Source organism: Rhinolophus sinicus, chromosome 14 (assembly GCF_057876585.1).
Source record: "Rhinolophus sinicus isolate RSI-liver-muscle chromosome 14, RSI-T2T, whole genome shotgun sequence".
Classification (NCBI taxonomy): domain Eukaryota; kingdom Metazoa; phylum Chordata; class Mammalia; order Chiroptera; family Rhinolophidae; genus Rhinolophus; species Rhinolophus sinicus.
This window is the reverse complement of record NC_142514.1, coordinates 63,305,686-63,326,777: the sequence shown is the minus strand read 5'-3', so window position 1 is coordinate 63,326,777 and position 21,092 is coordinate 63,305,686. Positions and strand designations below refer to the sequence as shown.

General features: G+C 35.4%; 1 protein-coding gene across 5 annotated transcripts in view; it reads left to right on the top strand.

Moving 5' to 3' along the window:
* SSX2IP (SSX family member 2 interacting protein) overlaps positions 1–19,906 on the top strand; it is a 42,869-nt gene extending 22,963 nt beyond the window's left edge. For 4 of the 5 annotated variants that reach the window (XM_088791255.1, XM_088791254.1, XM_074335061.2 and 1 more), the window contains exons 5-14: positions 1,527–1,637; positions 3,442–3,577; positions 5,444–5,519; positions 5,602–5,779; positions 8,962–9,112; positions 10,614–10,750; positions 11,676–11,849; positions 15,040–15,154; positions 15,614–15,779; positions 19,050–19,906. In XM_088791255.1, the coding sequence (XP_088647381.1) occupies positions 1,527–1,637; positions 3,442–3,577; positions 5,444–5,519; positions 5,602–5,779; positions 8,962–9,112; positions 10,614–10,750; positions 11,676–11,849; positions 15,040–15,154; positions 15,614–15,779; positions 19,050–19,224 (1,419 nt within the window). In that variant the 3' untranslated portion in view covers positions 19,225–19,906. The remainder of the gene's footprint in view (positions 1–1,526; positions 1,638–3,441; positions 3,578–5,443; positions 5,520–5,601; positions 5,780–8,961; positions 9,113–10,613; positions 10,751–11,675; positions 11,850–15,039; positions 15,155–15,613; positions 15,780–19,049) is intronic. The other variant, XM_019710196.3, reaches the window with a different exon arrangement.
* The last annotated feature ends 1,186 nt before the right edge of the window (positions 19,907–21,092 follow it).

Here is a 21,092-nt window from a genome sequence, read left to right as displayed (position 1 = left end):
CCCAGTCCCTGCTTGCAAGGAGATTGTAGTCAGTGGAAAGAGACACATCAACCCATAATTATTAGCTTCACTAATTGTTCTTGGTGCGGGAGGTAAAGGAAAGCCTTCACAGAGAGAGCATTTTACTTTCAGGGAACAGCAAATGGCTCTATAGGGGCTGAAGTATATGATGCCTGATGAGTGGTGAGTGGTAAGGCTGGGACCCAGACCCCAGGTGATACAAAAGACATTGTGCAGAAACCCAGAGTCATCGGGAAACGTAAACAGGAGGAAGACATCATGTAAATATCAATCTGGCAATAGAGTGGAGAAATTATAGGGGAAGGTACAGATTTATATTTTGGATGGAAGTAGGGGCCTTAGAAAGCCTGGTGAAAAGGACAGATGTTAGCAGGCCTTAGCAGTCACCCAGGCCGGAGAGGTTTTGGACTTGAGCTCAGGCAGTGCCAATGGAGATAGTAAGAGTGAGATATGAAGAAACCTTAGGAGGTAGAATGTGTAGATTTTTATGAAAAATTGAATTTGAGAAATAAGAGTCATGAATGTAAGGTACCACTCAGGTCTCCGATGACTGAGGACGGTGGTATGGTTCACGGAGATAGGAAATGTAGGAGGGGTCGTAGAGATTTGCAGGGACGATGAGATCAGTAAAGTGTTGATAGTGACTCAGTGGATCTCTGGTTTGACATTTATAGGACATATCAACTGGCCTTTAAGTTCATCTGCGCAAAATGGTCTGGCACGATAGGAAGTTCTACACGCGCCAAAGGAGAGGGTGCCCCAAATTCTTCACAACCTTAGAGTTGTCCAAGTTATAGTCCTAAATTTCTGTGTCTTCTTCAGAGCCATTGTTACAGAGATTGTGTAAATTGTCGTTTGTAGTCATAACTTGAGTGGCTTTTATATTTTAGAGACGATTTAAAAATAGCCCAGTCGCTTCATGCAGAACTTGGCACAGTTCCTCTGGAAGTGTGTGGAATTAATTGAAAGTGAGCATTGTATCCCGTACTGATTCCAGCAATGCTACCCTTCCTCTCTGGGAAAACTTTTCTGAGTTCACCACGTGCAAGGGAGAACTGGTTTCCTGCTGTAGTCCCACCTTTTCTGACCTGAAGTGTTCCGCTTGCCTTGTTCACTAGTCTCCTCAGACTTAGCTTCGAATCACTTTTGGCTCTTTCTTCAAGAGTGTGCTTTAGAAGGATTAAAAACTATTAAAAAGAAATGTTTGAATGTTCAGTGGCAACATCACTGGTATAAGTGAAGAACCTTTCAAGGAATCCACTTTGAGGCTCTTTTGTATGTACATAAAAAAGGTTATATGTAAATTAAAATTTGGTATTTAAATATAAATAGTGTAACTTTATAGTATAGAGCTTTATAAGTGCTTTAAAAAGAACATTTTGCGTACCTCTAAACTTCAGTTTTAGCTAACTTGTATGTGTAACTTGTTTTCCCTAATTTTTTAAGAATTCAATTGCTCTGAATCTTGTGTTAACTTTAATCAAAATTGCATGTGAATGTTTTAGGAACAACTGGAAACCTCCAGGAGAGAAATGATTGGGCTTCAGGAAAGAGACAGACAGTTACAATGCAAGAACAGGAATTTGCATCAGTTATTGAAAAATGAGAAAGATGAGGTATGTTGTCAGCTATTGCAGATAAAGTTTAAGTAATTTTTAAAAAATAATTTGAGGTGCCCATAAGAGCCACTTCACTTTAAAACAAGAAAGAACAACTTACTCGTCCTGTGTCAAATTGATATGGTGGACCTCTGTGTACAGTATTGTATCACATTTAACTGAGAGGTCAGGAACCCCCCCCCCCCCCCCCCACACACACACACACAGTCCCCTCCCCCAAGTGGATCCATGTGGCTTAGTATATTAGTCCATAGCTCATGACAGCCAGTGTCCTGGACAATCCATTTTGGATGCACATGCACTGTCACTTTTTCTCAGCACAAGGGTGCTTTATATGCAGATCTTTTATTTTCTCCTGTACCTGTGCTTAATAGCTGTCATGCATCTTCCTGCACTATCTTAAATATTGACATTGTTCATCCAGTCAAGCAATTAATTGACTAAATGAGCAAAAGACTTATTGTTTAAAACAACAACTCACGTTAAAAATCTCATTTCTTTGGCTAAAGACATAATTCTGATCTCATTTCTGCTTTAGTAGTTACTTAATATTTGGACTTATAGAGTTAGTGCATTAGAAATTATTATTTTTTAATTTATATAAGATGAAACCATTATGTTTTTATTGCTCTGCAATTTGATCCTTGATCATGTGATGAATGTAAAAATATAATGCTTATTTTCAGTGTTGTATATGTTGTTTTAAAAAGACTTTTAGGGGAGCCTATTTCTTTAAGGACCGTGTGGTGATTTAGGCAGATTTGTTCTACCATACGTATTTGGTTATTTAGTAGTGTATAGAAAGCGGTTAATGAAGTATCTTAACTAAACCACAAGGTTGCTTATCCATTTCCTTGAGTTATTTCTCATAAAATTTTGACTCAATCTGTTGATTACACTTAAGTGGTTTGAATATAGTTTATCTTTAGTAAGGATTAAGTTAAACATGATCAGCTCGAGCAGACATTAAAGCTGTCTGTATAGAATAGAATATACTTCCTATCAAGGGCTGCCTGAGAAACCGTAGTATAAATAAACATTGACCAATTGTGCCTTGCATGTAGTACATACTCAGCATATGTTTGAACTAGGTTCTGTCTGCTGTTGGTACTTATTCAATTTGAGAACTGTTGTATGATCAGAGAAAAATGAACCTGGCTAATTTGCCTGGTCACAGATTGATAAAGAATAAAGTGATTCAAGTCAGTCCTATAACGAAGTAACTACAAATGATCAGGTGAATTCTACTTGTTTCAGATGAAGCTTTAATCACTTTAATACTGTGTTTCCCCGAAAATAAGCCCCAATTAAGATCGTCAGCCAGATGGACACATTTATGACAATATTCCAGAAAAAGGTGACATGACTATATTTGAATAAATGTACATTGTTGTACATGAAAAAATAAGGTATCCCCTGAAAATCAGCCCTAATGTGTCTTTTGGAGCAAAAATTAATATAAGACCCAGTCTTATTTTCGGGGAAATATGGTACTTCCATAAGAGCTTCTGGCTTCTCAATGATCAAGAGTCTGTATGTAGGGTGAAAGGCACAGAAGATAATTTAGAAAATTGGCAACAGTGGAAATTTCAGAATTAAAAAATAAAAATGATGTAATTCATTTAAATGATATTTTTAAAGAGTGATTTCCAGTGGGTATGGAGAAGGAAGAATAATCCTAGAATTATTTAAAACTATATATGGGAAGGTGAATGCTAGGACTTTTCTCTTTTGAATTTGTGAATTTTAACTGGATGTATCAATCTTAAAGGGACCCATTTGATAGAAATTCTTTTTTCAGGTACAAAAATTACAAAATATCATTGCAAGTCGAGCTACTCAATATAATCATGATATGAAGAGAAAAGAGCGTGAATATAATAAACTAAAAGAACGTCTGCATCAACTTGTTATGAACAAGAAGGATAAAAAAATAGGTAAGAAGCAGCTGGCTAAGATAGAGCAAAGGGAATAATAAATAAGCTAACATTATGCTAAAAAATAAACGTAAAATGAATGTAACTCCTGAAGTGTTATTTTTATGCTTTGTACAATTGTTTTTGGTATACAGTCATATAAATTAGAAATTGAGACAATTGGTTAGTGAAAAATAGTAATCTTGCTTTGCTTATTAGTTGCTTATAAGAATTGCGGTTTTTTTGTTTGTTAACATGACAGGTATAAGAGTAATCCATAGAGAAAAACTAAGCCAGCAGACACTCTAATCTTCCATAGCAAAGAACTGATAATGTTAAAAATGAGGGCCAGTTTCTGAGTATCAGTAGAAGTATGATTTTAGAGTTAACTCCAGAAAATTATTCATCAGACCAATCATTTATGTCTGAGTTCCTTTAAATAAGTTTAGCTGTGCATTTGTGAAGCAGCTAGTCAAAAGGATGGATTATGAAAGTTATGCTTATATTTGTGTCTAAGAGATACTTTTTTTCTAGCATTCTTTTGAAAATTAACTTACAACGAGTGTTTCGTCCAAATCAGTGCATAATTTCAAGTAAATAGCGTAGGTGTAGATTTAGATTAAGAAGTAGATCCACTTACACACAACAGTAGAGCTACACAAGATAGTTTTCCTGGCCTAATAAGATTCAGGGAATGGGAAACTTGTGCATTTATTTATTGAAGTGTGGTTTCCAAGTGGATGATAGTCAATCCTATAACCCACAGTATACAGTCAGTCCCCTAAACTGGCTTTCCTAAACTGAGCTTGAACTTGCATACAGCCGCTGAGGAGCAGATGTTCAGGCTCTCACATGGTGGGCTCTGCCCGCTACCAGCAAGCAGTTCAGTGTTGACTGCACCACTGTCATTCTGTACAGCAGGGATGCTGCAGTTATTCCAACATTTTATTGAAAAATGAAAGCGTAATAAGCAATTAAGACAAGGTTGAAAATCTTTAGGTATTCTGTGTTAATAGATCTTAAACTCATTGGTTTTTAAGGTTGGTTAACCTTGTGTTCATTCATGAAGAAATAATATTTAAGGATGTAATGTTAGAAGTATAAAATGTATCACCTAATTAGAGAAATTTATTAAAAATTATACTCTGGTAACAGAGCCCTTATTTTCTGGGGAGTGTGGCTGTTTTCCTGGTCCAAACCCATTTGGAAGTGATTGTTTCATAATGATTTTAATCTGCTCTGTAATTACAACATCTTATTCCCATTTTTATTTCTTTCCTCTGCCAACTGCTTCCATCTCCACCTGGGGCAAAACAGGCATTAATACTGTGGGTGCTCTTGACTCCTTTTGATGATGACATACAGGGTTTGGCAAACTTTTTCTGTACAAGTCCAAAGAGTAAATATTTTTGGATTTGTAGGGGTCTGTGGTCTCTTGTCACAGCTATTCATCCCTGCCATTGTAGTGCAAAAGTAGCTGTAGAAAATATAGAAACAAAAGACGTGGCTGTGTTCTAATAAGACTTTATTTACAAAGTCAGGCAGCAGGTCCACAGGTCTCAGTTTTCCAATCCCGGATGATAAAATTAATAATGATAACAAAATAACATGTTAAGTGCTTTAACATTTCTTTTGCTCTTCACAACTCTTTGTAGATACTTTCATTATTATCACTATATCAATGAAGAAACAGGTTTAGAAATTAAATAACTTGCCAAGATCTCCGTGCCTATAGATGGTGGAACTCTAACTTGAACTCTGGGCTTTTTGAGCCCAAATCCTAATCTATATACCAGGTTGACTTATGTCCATGATGTGTTATATAGTATATTAGGTTTTTAAACACTTAAACATATATGGTAAGAATTTGTGTGTTCATGTTTGTAGCCATGGAAGTTTTAAATTATGTGGGGAGAGCTGATGGAAAAAGAGGCTCTTGGAGGACTGGTAAAAGTGAAGCCAGGTAAGGTCCAATTTAAACTGATAAATTTAATCAGACTTTTCTTTCTAGACTGCATTTTTCATACTGACAGTTTCTTTCTCAGGAATGAAGATGAAATGTATAAAATTCTCTTGAATGATTATGAATATCGTCAGAAACAAATCCTAATGGAAAATGCTGAACTTAAGAAGGTTCTTCAGCAAATGAAAAAGGAAATGATTTCTCTTCTTTCTCCCCAAAACCAGAAACCTAGAGAAAGAGCAGATGATAGTACAGGAACTGTAAGTGGCTCTTTCCTCTCTAATACAGTCTTCAGATTGCGAATTAGAACAATTGAAACACTAGCTAGGCCGCCTCAGTGGGGACACTATTGATATTTTGGGAAGGATACTCCCTGCTCTGCTACCCCCAGTCACTGAGACCACCAGACATGCCCTGGGAAATGAGGGCGGTGACTTTCTGAGGACTTGTGTGCCGCAGAAGTGCCACATAGTTGTGTGCCACAAACTATGATAAGCACTTTTATAAGCATTGTGTCATTTTATTCTTATTTTCATTTGATGCTTTCGATACTATAATTATCCCCATCTTATAGATGAAGGCACCTGAGGCCCAGTAGCTGGCCCAAAATCACACAACAGCACGAGGATTTGAATCCAAGTGCGTCTTACTCCAGAGTTCATGCTGTTAACTGCTGTGCTGAATATTCTTTAAGTATTTTAAGCATTTTGTACTTAGCAGGCTCTACATTTCAGAAAGTGAAACTTTTGTTAACTTTAAGAACCAAATAATCATTCGGTCCATAAATTTATTGAGTGTATGTTATGTTCTTTTTAGTCCCTGGAAAGAAAAAGCTAAAAATATTTTGACTTTTCCCCTTGTCTTTGTTTGGGCTGCTATAACAAAATACCATAGACTGGGTGGTTTATAAACAACAGAAATTTATTTCTTGTAGTTCTGGAGCCCGGAAGTCTAAAATGAGGGTGCGAGCAGATTCGGTGGCTCATGAGGGCCTCTTCTTGTGTTCTTCCATGACGGAAAGAGAGCTCGTCCTGTAGGGCACTCATCCTGTTCCTGCAGGCTGCACTCGTGACTTAATCACCTCCCCAGGGTCTCACCTCTTAGTACATCATCACATTGGGGGTTAGGATTTCAACATAGGACTTTTGAGGGAACACAACATTCAGTCCATTGCATTCCTCAAGAAGTTCCTTTTGGGAATAATGTGTGTAGAGAAGTAACAATTTTATAATTATTATAGAGCTGTAATAGGGTGGTACAATGTATAAAACAACAATTACGGGGAAAGCATTGGACGAAGGGGGAATAATAAGAGCAAAGGTCTGAAAAAACAAGGCACATAATGGTGAAAAGTTCTTCTAACTTAATTGCTTTACATACAAATTTAAATTGTGGATTCAGGGAACTTCACATTTGTGACTAAAATCTGAAAATAACAATGTTGATGGAAAATGCTAATTATCAGAACTTGTTTTTTTTAAACCTATATTTGAGGATTATGGTGTCCCCTGCTTTTCGAATGTTTGCATCACACCATTTCACTTTTATGAAAGACCTAGCCTGTTTTTGCTGACCAAAAGAAATCCGAAGAGGACTTTTGTTTTTAAATTAATGGTAATTGATTCTTCACTTGATGCCATTTCAGCCTAATGAAAGGTTTCATAGGAATGCTCTATTTTCACATAGCGGGGGAAACCTGTGTTTTGGAATATCACATTTCAGTCCAACTGATAAGCCCATCCCACCTCTGACCTTTTTTTCCCTCTTAAAAGGAAAAAAAAAAAAATCACCTGAATGTTCTTTTAAATTCTACAATTTGGGGCCTGCTTGATGTCTTATATTTAGTTAACCTTTTCTCTCAAAGTTTGTCACTTCTGGTCATTTCTTAACATTCACTAACACCTCCCCAGGGTTAGCATAGTTTCTATTACTCTTGTGGTTTCTTTAGTTTTTGGCCCAACTTTACTACCCTCATTACCAGCTTTTAGTCAGCAAAATTAGGCAGTAAATCACGGAGCTCTTTCCCAGATAATTAAATCCCCTCACTCCTCCATTACTCAGCCAGTGGGTAGGATAATTCTTCATAATTCAGATGTTTAGGCTTGGAGAAAGTCTCTTAAGTATATTTTCTGTTTTTAAGAGCTGTACAAGTGTATAGACAACAATCTAATTAAACTGTTAAGGCATATACATCCCTGAGTGAGAGACTGGAGAGAGGGAGAGCTTTATTTTTTAACTGTATTTCTTTTTTGTTTGTTTTAATCCATAAAAATGTATCTGGTTTTCTAGATACTTTTTCTCTTAAAATTTATGTAATTCAACCGTGTTTTCCTTTTAAAAAAAATTTTGGTGCATTATAGCAAGAGGAATAAGATATAACCTTGGAATAGCCAGGTAGCATCCTAGTTTCATTTATTATTTTGCTTGCTTAATTGTAGCCAAAATATATACTCAAAATTCAAGCCAAATGAATTTTTTCATTGTGTGGTTTTAGAGTTTCATTTAGTCTGGAAAAGTACAGCAGTTTTCTTCATTTTTTTTTTAAATAATGGATTTGTAATATTCTTAAAATATATAGAAGAGAGGGTGTAGCTCCTTGGAAGAGTTACTGGCAAATAGCTCTAGAGATTGATTGGCTGTGACCAGAGTCACAGTGAGCCACACGCTGGGCCTTTCCATACCTGCTCCGCCTGGGAGACCTTGACATCTGCTAGCCTGTCGCTGACCTCAGACTATTGACATAGTTCTTTAGACTCAGTTAAGACCACTTTATGTAGATGCAGATTATTGGGATACTCATTTTAGTATTGTTTCCTATATTCTTTTTCCTCCTTTGATTCTATATGATCTTATGTCAATAATTAAGTTTGCTACATTTTCCTACGATTTAATGTCTTGGTAGAATACCAGAAAAATAATCTCCAGTTTTGTTTTTAAAAATTATATGAGAAAAATACGACTAACAGTTGCTTTTACTTTAGAGATTATTTCACAGGTTTATTTAAGCAGCCTAAGATTGGAGACAAGTTGATCTAACTTCGTCTCAATTCTACCTCTTGGCTGTGTGACATTGGGCAAGGTACTCTAATTCTCTAAGCCTGAGTTTCCCCACATTGTAACATGATTTGAGGGTTAATTAACATATTAAAGTATCTAACATGAGACAGGTAGTGAATAACTTCCTCACACAACTCCATGACTCTTGTTGCTGACTCACTGTATTTTGATTCAAATTCACATTTGAAGAGACCTGAATAGAGGAACTTTTACCTCCAATATTAATTTCCTTTTCTCAAGATATTTATGTTAAGTACTGGGTTATATATGTTTAAGATGCAGCACAGAAATGATTTTGATAAGTATCTGACAATCAATCTGATTACTACTTCCTAAGTATCTAAAGCCATTTTAAGATACTGGTCTTTCCTTTTCATCCTTGTAGGTTATCTCTGATTTTGAAGAAGATGCCGGGGAACTGAATAGAGAGAGTATGTGGGACCTTTCCTGTGAAACTGTGAGAGAGCAGCTTACAAACAGCATCAGAAAACAGTGGAGAATTTTGAAAAGTCATGTAGAAAAACTTGATAATCAAGGTAACTGCTGCCTAAATGCATGCAAAGTGAGTTGTGACACTCGGTAAACTTAATTTTCAGTCACTTAAAAAGCCATGTTATGGGCTCAGACTTGAAGTAACTTTAGCTGGGTTTGGTTGTTTGAAAAGCAAGACTCTGCCCAATTCTAGACATGAGCTTTGAACCAGTGATCTTTATTTTACCAATATTGATCTTGATGGAACCAGTAAAATATTTTACCAGTGATCTCACAGATAACTTGAAATGATAGGGAATCTCACTGAGAAAGTATGGCTGGGTCTCAGAGTGAATCTTTCTCTGGAGAGAGGATAATGAGATCCATCTGCTCTGAGTGCTGTATTCTACTGGGCAAAGTGAATGGAGTCTCGTACTAAATCTCGGTAATCAAAAAACACCATAAGATCGTATCAATATGAACCTTGTGCTTATTATTTCTAGATATGTGCATATTCCTAGGTTCCTAATAATCCATTTTTAAATTATTTTCAAAATAATAGATGTTCAGTGTTTTTGCATCAATTAGGAAGTACATAAAAGTAGAATATTCAGGTCTTTATTCCCTATAGGTAACATGTAACAGTTTAATACATATCTTTTCAGATTTTTCCTTTTGTGTTTTTAAAATATTTATTTAAAAATATATAAGAAACCAAAAATTGAATATTACGTATTTTTTTCTGCACTGTTTTTTTCACTTAACTGTGTATTATTTTAGATAGATGTTCCTGTTATTATAGATAGTATAGATAGATCTGCATTGATGAACATACCCTTAATATTTTACATTTGTCAAACTTTATATGCTTTTATATCAAGAAAATTAAGTTTCTGCTCAGTAAATGAAGTCTGTTTTTTTAAAAAATTATTCTAAATTGTCAAAATTAACAAACTCAGTGCCAATTGTCTTCAGTAATAAAGAGCAATAATAAAAATTATTATAGTGCCCAAATTAATTTATATAAGATTTTATTGATTTCAATCATCTTGCCTATTAGTAAGTAGCAGATATGTTCAGATGTCATGTTTGTTGAGTTTAATACCAGAGAGCAAGAATGTAGCACTGCATTGATTTTTGAGGAAGTGTCAAAAGAGGATAGTTTATGAATGTTAATTATTTTTCTCTTCTGTGAATATAGGTTCCATTTTAAATTAGGATATAATCTTGAATAAATGTGGATTACAAATTAAATGTTGACAATAGAGCTCAATTTGTAAGGGTATCATTTAATCCAGAAAGAGGACCAATTTACAGTTGTCATGAGCTCCATATAATTGCTTTGCTTTTTTAAAGTTTTCATGTGTTAAAAGTAATAGAAATTTAATTTTATTATAGCTTATGAATTTTTTAAAGGGCAAAGGAAATAACTACCTTTTAGAAAACCTATGAGATTCCAGACAGAGAAAAGTTCTGAGAACCTTGATTTTTAAATATATGTCCAAAAAACACCGTAAACTAGATGGTGACTGTAAAGCTTATGTCAAATTACGGGTTTTGTGTTAGTTTCAAAGGTACACCTAGAAGGTTTTAATGATGAAGATGTAATCTCACGACAAGACCACGAACAGGAAACTGAAAAACTTGAGTTAGAAATTCAGCAGTGTAAAGAAATGATTAAAACTCAGCAGCAACTTTTACAGGTAAATGTGAGTTACCTTTTAAAACGATTGTCTCCTGAGAGGGACCAGAATGTTACTGAATCTTACTAGCTTTTCATTCCTTTATTTCATAAAATCTGTAGTATTTGACATTTTTCTTTCTTTAATTATTATTACTTTCAGGTGTACAAAACAACATAGTGATTAGACATTTACGCTCCTTACAAAGTGATAGCCGATCCACGTCCACTACCCTTCTGACACCGTACACAGCTATTACATACCACTGACTATATTCCCTATGCTGTACTTTACATCTCATGACTATATATTTTTTAAATTATAATTGACATTCAGTATTATTTTATATTAGTTGAAGGTGTATAGCGTAGTGGTTAGACATTCATACAATTTATGAAGTGACCCCCCCCCCAGATAAATCTAGTTTCCGTCTGACACTGTACATAATTACAATATTAGTGACTATAGTCCCCACACTGTATTTCACATCCCCATGACTATTTTGTAACGACCAATTTGTACTGATTAAGACAAATACCATGTGACCTCACTTGCATGTGGAATCTAAAGAACAGAATAAATGAACAAACAAAACAGAAATAGACACATAGACACAGAGCAAACTGATGGTTGCAGGATGGGAGGGAGGTTGAGGAGATGGGTGAGAAAGGTGAAAGGATTGGGAAGTACAAATTGGTATTTGACATTTTTCTGATCTAAATGAAGTTCTCTGCTTGCTAACAGATAGATTGCATACCATTCTTTAGTCAGTGCTTTGTCAATTAGAGTAGAAGCATTTGGGAAATGAGACTCCTCAGTCGATTTTCTGATTCTTCATAATTTCTGTCCATCCCCTAAAGTTTGACCTTCCTTCCCTTGTTTCATGTCAATTTATTGGAGTGTTGCAGGGACCTTCTGGAACTTACTGTGTTTTAAAATCTAATAGCAGCAGCTCGCTACTGCATGTGATGACGATACCACTTCCCTCCTACGGGACTGTTATTTGTTGGAAGAAAAGGAACGCCTCAAAGAAGAGTGGTCCCTATTTAAAGAGCAAAAAAAGAATTTTGAGAAAGAAAGACGAAGCTTTACAGAAGCTGCCATTCGCCTGGGAATGGAGGTATTTTAAACAATTAGCTTTCCTTGTAAAATTTGTGTGAATTGTGGGGAGGCCTCAGTAGAATGCACCTAAGTTCTGTGTTTCTTTGCTATCTGTTTTATTTTTCTAAAGTTATTTTACCAATGATCTCAGAAATAACTTGAAATGTAAGGGATGCTGAGGACATGAACTATAGAAAGATATCTTTTTGCCTTTATCAGATTTGGGACTTGAAAATTAAAAAACAAAACAAAACAACTAAGCATTTATTATTCCTTTGGGATTAGCTTTCTAGTGTTGAGTGTTTAGCTTTACCCAAGAGATCTCCTGGGCATCTGTCATCTATCTCTCCGTTGTCAGTAGGTGTAGTGTCAGAAGACAGTACAACCAAGTTTATGGATTAAAACAAACAAAAAAGAAATACAGTTAAAAAATAAAGCTCTCCCTCTCTCCAGTCTCTCACTCAGGGATGTATATGCCTTAACAGTTTAATCAGATTGTTGTCTATACACTTGTACAGCTTGCTTTTTTACTTAGCAATGTATTACCACGTATTTCCCTTTCAAAAATTATAGAATATTGTCAGCACATGGATTAAAAAAAGAACTCAACCCATACAAAAAGCTATAGAGGGAGAAAATTTCCTCCTTTCCCCTCCATCACCAGTGTCATTCCTCAGGGATAACCATTGTCACAAGTTTCTCTTTGTACTTCCGGGAAGTACTATTTTAACTTTAATATATTTCAACCTTTTTTTCTTGACACCATTGATTCCTCACTATGAAAAATAAGGCATTTAATGTCCTTACATCTACCATCTGCACTGTTCCTCATCTACACCTGATTCCTTCATAATATTATTAACGTTTTTAAACTATTTCTTTTAAATTGTTTCTTCTGGCTGTTGCCGTTTTTACTTGAAGAAAAGGTTTAATGCTTCTACTTCATGTTTGCTCAGCCTCAGACAGTATCAGTTTATCCTGGCACTGAAAGAGGAAGACATTCTCCTACTTACACTGTTCCACTTCTCTTGCCCCTGTGCTTCCCAGTTTTTGTCTGTGATATTATGTTTCAGTGTCAACTGTTACCTCATTTAATATTTGGTCCTGTGATAAAATCCAGGTGTAAGTATTTCCTGTAAGGTTGAGACTTAATAATTAAAAACCAGGAAAGAACATTGGTAACATCATGATTATGTAAATATTATTCATTTTATAACCAACTAATATGTTTGGACACATAGATAATATTCTATATTATTAAGACTTTGCCACCTGGAAGAGAACCTTCCATGTATCACTATGTAGTGCGGGAGTGTCCAAACTTTTTTCAACGTTTTTTTACCAAGGGCCATATGTGGTAAAATACACAAACAGCCGGGCCACTCACTCGAGGTGAAGTATATATTGCCTCACCTGGTTTATTTAAGTAAACTAAATATATTTTTGGAATTTGCTACGGGCCAATGAAAAATGGATTGCGGACTGCAGTTGGCCCATGGGCTGCAGTTTGGACACCCCTGATGTAGTGAATTCTTTGACTTTCTTTATAGCTTCCTTTATGCTGCCATGGTTCTTATATCTCATGTTATCCTCTTTCTTAGGTTCCTTTTTCATATACTATCTTATTAATTTTTTCCTAAGCAGGGTGTGAGTGAAAAACATTTTTAATTCTTGAATATACAAAAATGTATTCATACTTGTGTGGCTGCATATAGAATTTAGGTTCTAACTTTTTTCCTTGAAACTTTGAAAGAGTTATTCTATTTTTTTCTGGTTTTGGTTTTGCTAATGAGAATCCTGACGATAATATAATAATACATTACATTATAGATACCCTATGTTTTGTTTTGTCCCCTCTCTATGGAAGCTTTTGGAATTTTGTATTCTTAATGTTCCAAAATTTTACCAGAACATGTCTAGGTAGCTCCTTTTAGCCTGAAGGTACTATATTTCTTCAGTTTAGGGATATTTTCTTCTATTCTGTATTTTTTCCTCCTTGACTTCTCTCACATATGGAACTTCTGTTAGACAAATGACCTTCTGACTGTATCTATAGATGGACTTTGTGTTCTGAATTTGAGGATATTCTCTCACCTTGATCTTGTGCATCATTGACCTGGTACTCAGCAAGGTCAGTTTTATTATTCACTTCATCTACTGAGTTTTTATTTCAGAATTTATCTTTCATGTTTTTTAATGTCCTTATTTTTTGCTTTTCATTGAATAGCATTATGTTTTACAGAGGTCCATAAATCTGTTGGATAATTTGTGTTACAATTTTTTAAAAAAGATTTCTTCTATATTGAACTCTTATCCATGGTTTATCTTGGCCTTTTTTCTCTTATGCTATTAGTTTTCTTCAAATGTCTGGTGATGCATGATTTTGTAATAATATTTATGAATGAAAGACTATATGTTGGTTATTTTAAATAGCTGACATGGACTTTCTCGAGTTTTTGAAAGTCTGTTTCATCAATAGCTATCTTCCTCAGGAAACAAAAACAATTCGCACCAGCATTTTCTGTCTTATGGGATTACTTCTGTTTCTGAGCCCATACCTCCTCCCTACTCTAAGAGAGACTCTTGCTACTTTGCATACCACTCTCAGAATCTGTCTGCCTCTGGTCACTTGGGGACACCAGTGAAGGACTGGAAAGAAGGATGAGAACTGAGTGGTGGGGAAGAATTTAGGATTCATCAGCTGTTCGTAGGAGGGTGTTTTGACATATGCCCTCTTGTGGTTTAATGGAGGCTGCTAATAATGGTAGATTTTTGGAGGATGACAGCAATGCTTGATAAAGCCATATCTCCGTTTTTTCAGGTGATTGATTTACAGTGTAGTCTTCTTCTTTTGTCTGTAATTATACATTTATAAGGTTCTGTATGTTCAAAAGTTATGCTAATATCCTGTATATTTAAAAGTTACTCTAATATTTTTTTTTCGCACTGTCCGTTTAAATTTATTCAAAATTGATGTGAAAAAAAATAGTGATTAGTTGGTCTATAGGTGAAATAGGTAAATTTTTATTTTTAAACATAATTTTCTTAAGTGAAATGTTTCTTAGTTTTCTAGGTTAATTCATTTGACTTAAGAAATATGTATGATAGCCAGAAGGCAAACACAAATAGCTAGAAAAGTCATGTGAAGTGGCAACTATGTGAATGTTGAAATATTAATCAGTATTTCTTTGGTTTGCTTGTTATGGTAGAGAAAGGCATTTGAAGAAGAAAGAGCCAGTTGGTTAAAGCAGCAGTTTTTAAATATGACGACCTTTGATCACCAGAACTCCGAAAATGGGAGACTTTTCAGTGCCTTCTCAGGAAGTGAGTACTCTCTAAACTCTATAATCTGAAAATGCATGTAAATAAAATACTGTAAATCATTAATATAAAACTTTGGGGAGCACCAGTAGGAGCTTTCTAATTGGAACTAAAAATCAACTTTAATAATTTTATTTATTGCAGTCAAAATGGAAATGATAGCAGGACTATGCATACCAAAGACAACTTTTTCATGAGTGTAATAATGTCAAATTCTTAAACGTTCACAAAACAGACATTTTTTAAAACTAGATCCTTCTAAATGTTTGTGGAATCTGCATAACAAAGATTGCAAGGTGAGATAGCCTGGAGTCATAGAGCTAGAGTGTTTATTGAAATTAATTTATTCTGTCTCACTCCTATTCAGAACTATAAATGATTCATCCTAATTAATTACTGTCATGTATTTAATACTTCACCATATGGACTACCCTTTTACCTTCCTTTTTTTTTTTTTAACAGATTCTGATCAGGACAATCCCACAGTGCATTCAAGGCCACGACAAAAGAAGCCCCACACCATGTCTAACGGGTCTCCAGTTTGCACCTCTAAACTTGCTAAATCTCTTCCTGCTTCTCCTTCTACTTCAGACTTTTGCCAGCCACGTTCCTGTGTATCTGAACATAGGTAGTGCTCATCTTCTCATGTCACTGTAACATTGCGAGAGTTGCATTGCTGAGGAAAAGTTGGCATGTCTATAGTGTTAGCAACAGTAGCGGTGTTGGACAGGAATTTAGGAGATTGATTCATTCATTCTGCAAATATTTATTGGGTATCCAATAGATACAGACAGCTGTTAAGTGCTGTCAGTACAGTAGTGAACAGGTAGATCTGGTCCCTGTCTTCTGGGAGCTAAATAATATGATTCGTTTTATTTTGCATCTAAAATGTAAGTGAAAATACAGTTTCATTTACAGGAATCACTTCATATTTTAAGTACTTAAATTTGATTAAATAGGAAGATATTGTTTGGATGGTTTTTATAGAGAACATATTTTAAAACTTCTTTTGGTTTGCCCGTTTTATTGGTGTTGAAGGGCAAAGAACTGAGGAAAGCCTCCTCACCCTGACTGGGAAGGAGGGTCTGTGCCCACAGATGTCAGTTGCTCCCCGCCCTAAGCACTCCATGTATTGCTAGGAACTGCTGCATTTTAACATTTTCCTCGGTCTCAAGTTGTTAAATCATTTTCTAAGGTATAATGTTGATTCTCTACCTCAGAGCCTATTCCAAGATTAATTTTGAACTAAGCAGATAGACAGAACATTCCTAGTGTGATGCAGAGGAGTAGAAAAGAGCAAAGGGGTACACTAGAAAGCGAGCTGGTGATCTCTTTCCTATTAATTTACGTGGGAGACAGGGGCGTGAGGGCCCATCACTTTGGCAGACACCTTCAAAAGCAGGAGTCAGGCCTGAAGCACACTTGGCCTATGGTAGCGAGAGACAGGTGTGGAGTAAAGGCTAAAGAAGCCAGCTAGCCCCTGGATCAATAAGTGTTAAACAGAAGAATTTTAAAAATACGAAACTTTTAAAAAGGGCAAGACACTCTGATTTATAGTTGACTTTCAAAAGGATTGGGACTTGAAGTAAACAATGAGGGCAAAGAAGAGCTGAGGAAAGAGCCCTCCGGGCAAGCGTAGGGCTCCAAGGTGGGCACAGTGGTGTGTTTTGTGTACAGTGAGTGCAATTAGTGAGCGAGACCAAGAGGTGTGATGTGAGGATGGGAAGTGGGCAGAGGGTCACATCCTTTAAGGCCCTGGGTGAGTAGATTGGGTTAAAACTCTATTATGTAAAAGTTCAAACATATACAAACGTAGAGGAGATAAGGTCAGGAACCCCTGTGTACCCATCACCCAGCTTCAGCAGTTATCAGCTCATGACATTATTTATTGTTCACATATAAACCCATTCTGCTGTCCCCCACACACATATACACTTGAGAGTAAATGTGTAAAACATTTTAGTTTGTCTTTATAGATCAGCTATTGTTCTAAGGGCAATGGAAAAGCATTGGAGATTTAAAATGGGAGAGAATAAAAACCTAAGGTTTAAAAAGATTACTCTGTTATTATGTGGGAAACAGATTGTAGGCGTCAGAAATACAACCCAGGAGACCCAGTTTAGGAGGCGGCTTTAGTGGAGCTGAGGTGAGAGATGATGGTAATTTGGACTAGGGTCATAACATGAAGATAGAAGTGCTTAGATTTAGGATATATTGTGCAGTTACAAGTCAGTAGGTTGACTGATGGGTTGAATATAGGAAGTGAAAGTTTATTTAACAATAAAAAGAATAATGTAAGTTCAGAGTATTTTTTTACATGGAATATTATTGAAACACCCAAATTTGACCAATGAGAACTAAGTATATAAATTTAGACACAACTTCTAGTTATCATTTACAAATAATGCATTTTGTATCTAAAAGAGTTTCCTCAATTATTTTTACATATTTGAAATTTGTAGCTTTTTTCATAATTCTCGTTATGAAATATTTGACATACATTTTTTTAAGACATAGTTTTGTGTTTAATAAAAAATCCAACATTTACTACCTACATTAATCATAGGGTGTTGTGAAATTAAGTGTCATTATATGAGGTCTGACAATTAAGTTCGTGAACTTGTTGCAACAATGTTGCTAACCTTTTTTGATATCAGAGGGATTGTTCATTATGAATTTGTACCAACTGGACAGTTAACCAAGTTTGCTATTTGGAAGTGCTGAAAAGGCTGCATGAAAAATGTGGACGAAAACGACCAGAACTTTTTGCTAACAATTCATGGCTCTTGTATCATGACAATGCACCAGCTCACACGGCACTGTCTGTGAGGGAGTTTTTAGCCAGTAAACAAATAGCTGTATTGGAATACCCTCCTTATTCACCTGATCTGGCCCCAATGACATCTTTCTTTACCTGAAGATAAAGGAAATACTGAAAGGAAGACATTTTGATGACATTCAGGACATCAAGGGTAATATGACGATAGCTCTGATGGCCATTCCAGAAAAAAGAGTTCCAAAATTGCTTTGAAGGGTGGACTAGACACTGGCATCAGTGCATAGCTTCCCAAGAGGAGTATTTAAAAGGTGACCATAGTGATATTCAGCAATGAGGTATGTAGCACTTTTTCTATGATGAGTTCGCGAACTTACTTGTCAGACCTCGTATGTAAAGCCCTTAAAACAGTACTTGGTTCAGTGTAAACCTTTAGTAACAGGCTATGAAAATAAAAATATGTGTAAACATAAATGGATTATAAAAATACTTTTCTGTTTCTTGTATTCTGAGGGCTGCACTATATAACATCAGTGGCATAGAAACTTTTGGAGCTTAAAGAAATTTAATTAAGCTACTCACAGATACGGGCCTCTGAGGATGAAACTGAGGAGTCATGTAACTAGGGAGATTTAACTTACCAAAAGTGACATAGGAAGTGGTCCAGCTGAGGTATGGATATAAACCATCTGACTTCAGGGTCTGGACTCTTAACCACTTTTGTAGGCACTCATTTCAATATATCTGTGTGGGTGAACAGATGAGTAGATGAAAGCATACATGAGCAAATGGACGAGTACTGAAAGAAACCGTAAAGAGACTAGAAAATTGTGGCAGAAAGATGGGAATATGGGGAACATTAGCTTTCAAAACCCACATGTTCTCTGGGGCCTTAGTTGGGCAGCAAGGGGGCTTTAAAATAGACTAAACAGATAAATAAATGGATGGCTAGATAAGATAAAAGTGATAAATGAGGCCATTTTAAAATACTTAGTGTGTCCTCAAAATTTACTTAGTATGGGGTGGGGCAAGGGATCAGTCAGCCTTTAGACATTGAGGCAGATCCAGAGTTTGAAAGGAGGAGGAGAGGAGTGTTAAGATCTACCTTTCTTTCCCCGACAGTTCAGTCAATGTGCTGAATACAGCTCCTGAGGAGACCAAACCAAATCAGATTGGAAGAGAAAGCGCAAATCAGAAATGGAGCGTGGCATCGAGACCTGGGTCACAGGAAGGTTGCTATAGTGGATGCTCCTGGACCTACACCAGTTCTCATGTAGAAAAAGATGACTTACCTTAGACATGTGGACTAGAATTTTTTTTATTTCATTCATGTTCATCAAATTTCACATCTAAATTGAAACAGGGTGTGTCATAAAGTCAATCACCTCTAATACTTTAAGATGGTCCGAGTTGTTTGTTTGGACTTCCTGTTCCTTCCCCAAAGAGCTAAAATGTTAAATCTATTTAAAAGGATATAAAAGCTTTGGATATGTATTTTTAGTAACAGAAGCATCTGGTTCTGTGAATAAAGGAATGTATAGATGTTTGGATGGAAGCAAAAGCACTAGAAGGAGTTTCCTCTTATAGGTATTAAAAATAGCACTTTTAGGAAACTGATTATTGTAAATGTTTTAATTTTGTCCCATATATAGTTGGCATTGAAAGTTTAGCCTTTACTTGAATGTATACTGTAGATTTTTAACAAAGCAAGTTCTATATTTATTATGTTTAGTGTGATTTGAAATTTCCTCTTTCATATGTTTTAAATAAAGTGAAATTTATGTATGTTTTGTATATAGATATACATGATTATGTTAAGAGGCTTTAAGATTTAAAAATTTTACACATGCATAATTATAGTATTTCATGCCAATAAAATTTTTATTAGTGGTGTTCTGTTTACAGATGTATTAGAGCCTTTGCCACATGATGTTTAAGAATTTTTTGAACCCATCTGAGCAATAAATACTCGAAAGCTATTCCATGAAGCTGAGTTCTTTAGATAATTAGCATTATTAACATTACATTTTCAGGATTTCTACCGCATTAGATTTTTTTATATATGTAGGATATTACAATTTTTCAAAGGACTATTGACTGTAAGATAATAGAGGTAAGACAACAAAAGTACCTTTGAATAAAGCAATTTAAGAATATTGGCTTAAGATATTTGGATGGTAGAAGATATTAAGGTATTTAAGATGTCTGGACAGTGATACACATTTATTTCTTTTTTACCCAGATGGGTACCAGTATTATAACAGCTGCACCAGCTAATGGAATCTGACAATGTAGAAAGAAGCATTGGATTGACAATCCAGATATACTCTGGACAAAGTTGTGTCATTTCATTTTCAGAACTGGTTGCATGTTTCTTCATGTATATTGTTATTATTGATAGTAATAATAATATGTGTCGACCAAGGCTCTTTCCAGGATTTTTGTCAAAAAGCTTTTAAGTGCCTAACCCTACTGTCCCTGTACGTAGAAGCCTGCATAGATCCAGTCCGTGGTAGGTATTGTAGTTTAGGCCTATTTCCTATCAGTTCACATATACTCACCCTATGTGACTGTTCCATTTAAATTTGTCATGTCTTTAAAAAAAAGTATTTTTGTCATCCATTCACTGTATATATATAGTATAACTCTTTGGAGTTGAGTAACAACAGCCATTTTTCAGCATTAATAGTTATATCATTGAGTATCTTATAAGATAATGTAACTACTTATGAGAAAGGAACCATATTTATAGTCTCAAAATCTGGCTTTTGAACAAAACCAAATTAGTCACTCACTACCTTCAGCTTAATACATGGTCACACCTTTACCATTTACAATATTAGAAGTGACACATTTCAGAGACAGTACCATATTCCAAAGAAAGAAACAGCTGGGATATAATTCTTTTGCTATTGAGCAATAATGTGATCAAAGACAAATGATCAAGAAATTTTAAATAGTGATTTTTTTTTCAGGGGTTTCTCTGATATACTTTGCCAGAAACAAGCATTCTAATTTTTAAAGTAAATCTCCTACTTCAGGGAATATTGCCAATATTGAAAATCCATGACAATGGATTTTTACAAAATAGTATATTTTTTGTTGTGTATCTCAAATTTGGTTGAATTTTCATATTGGAGGAAAAATTTCTTGAGACTTACCTTG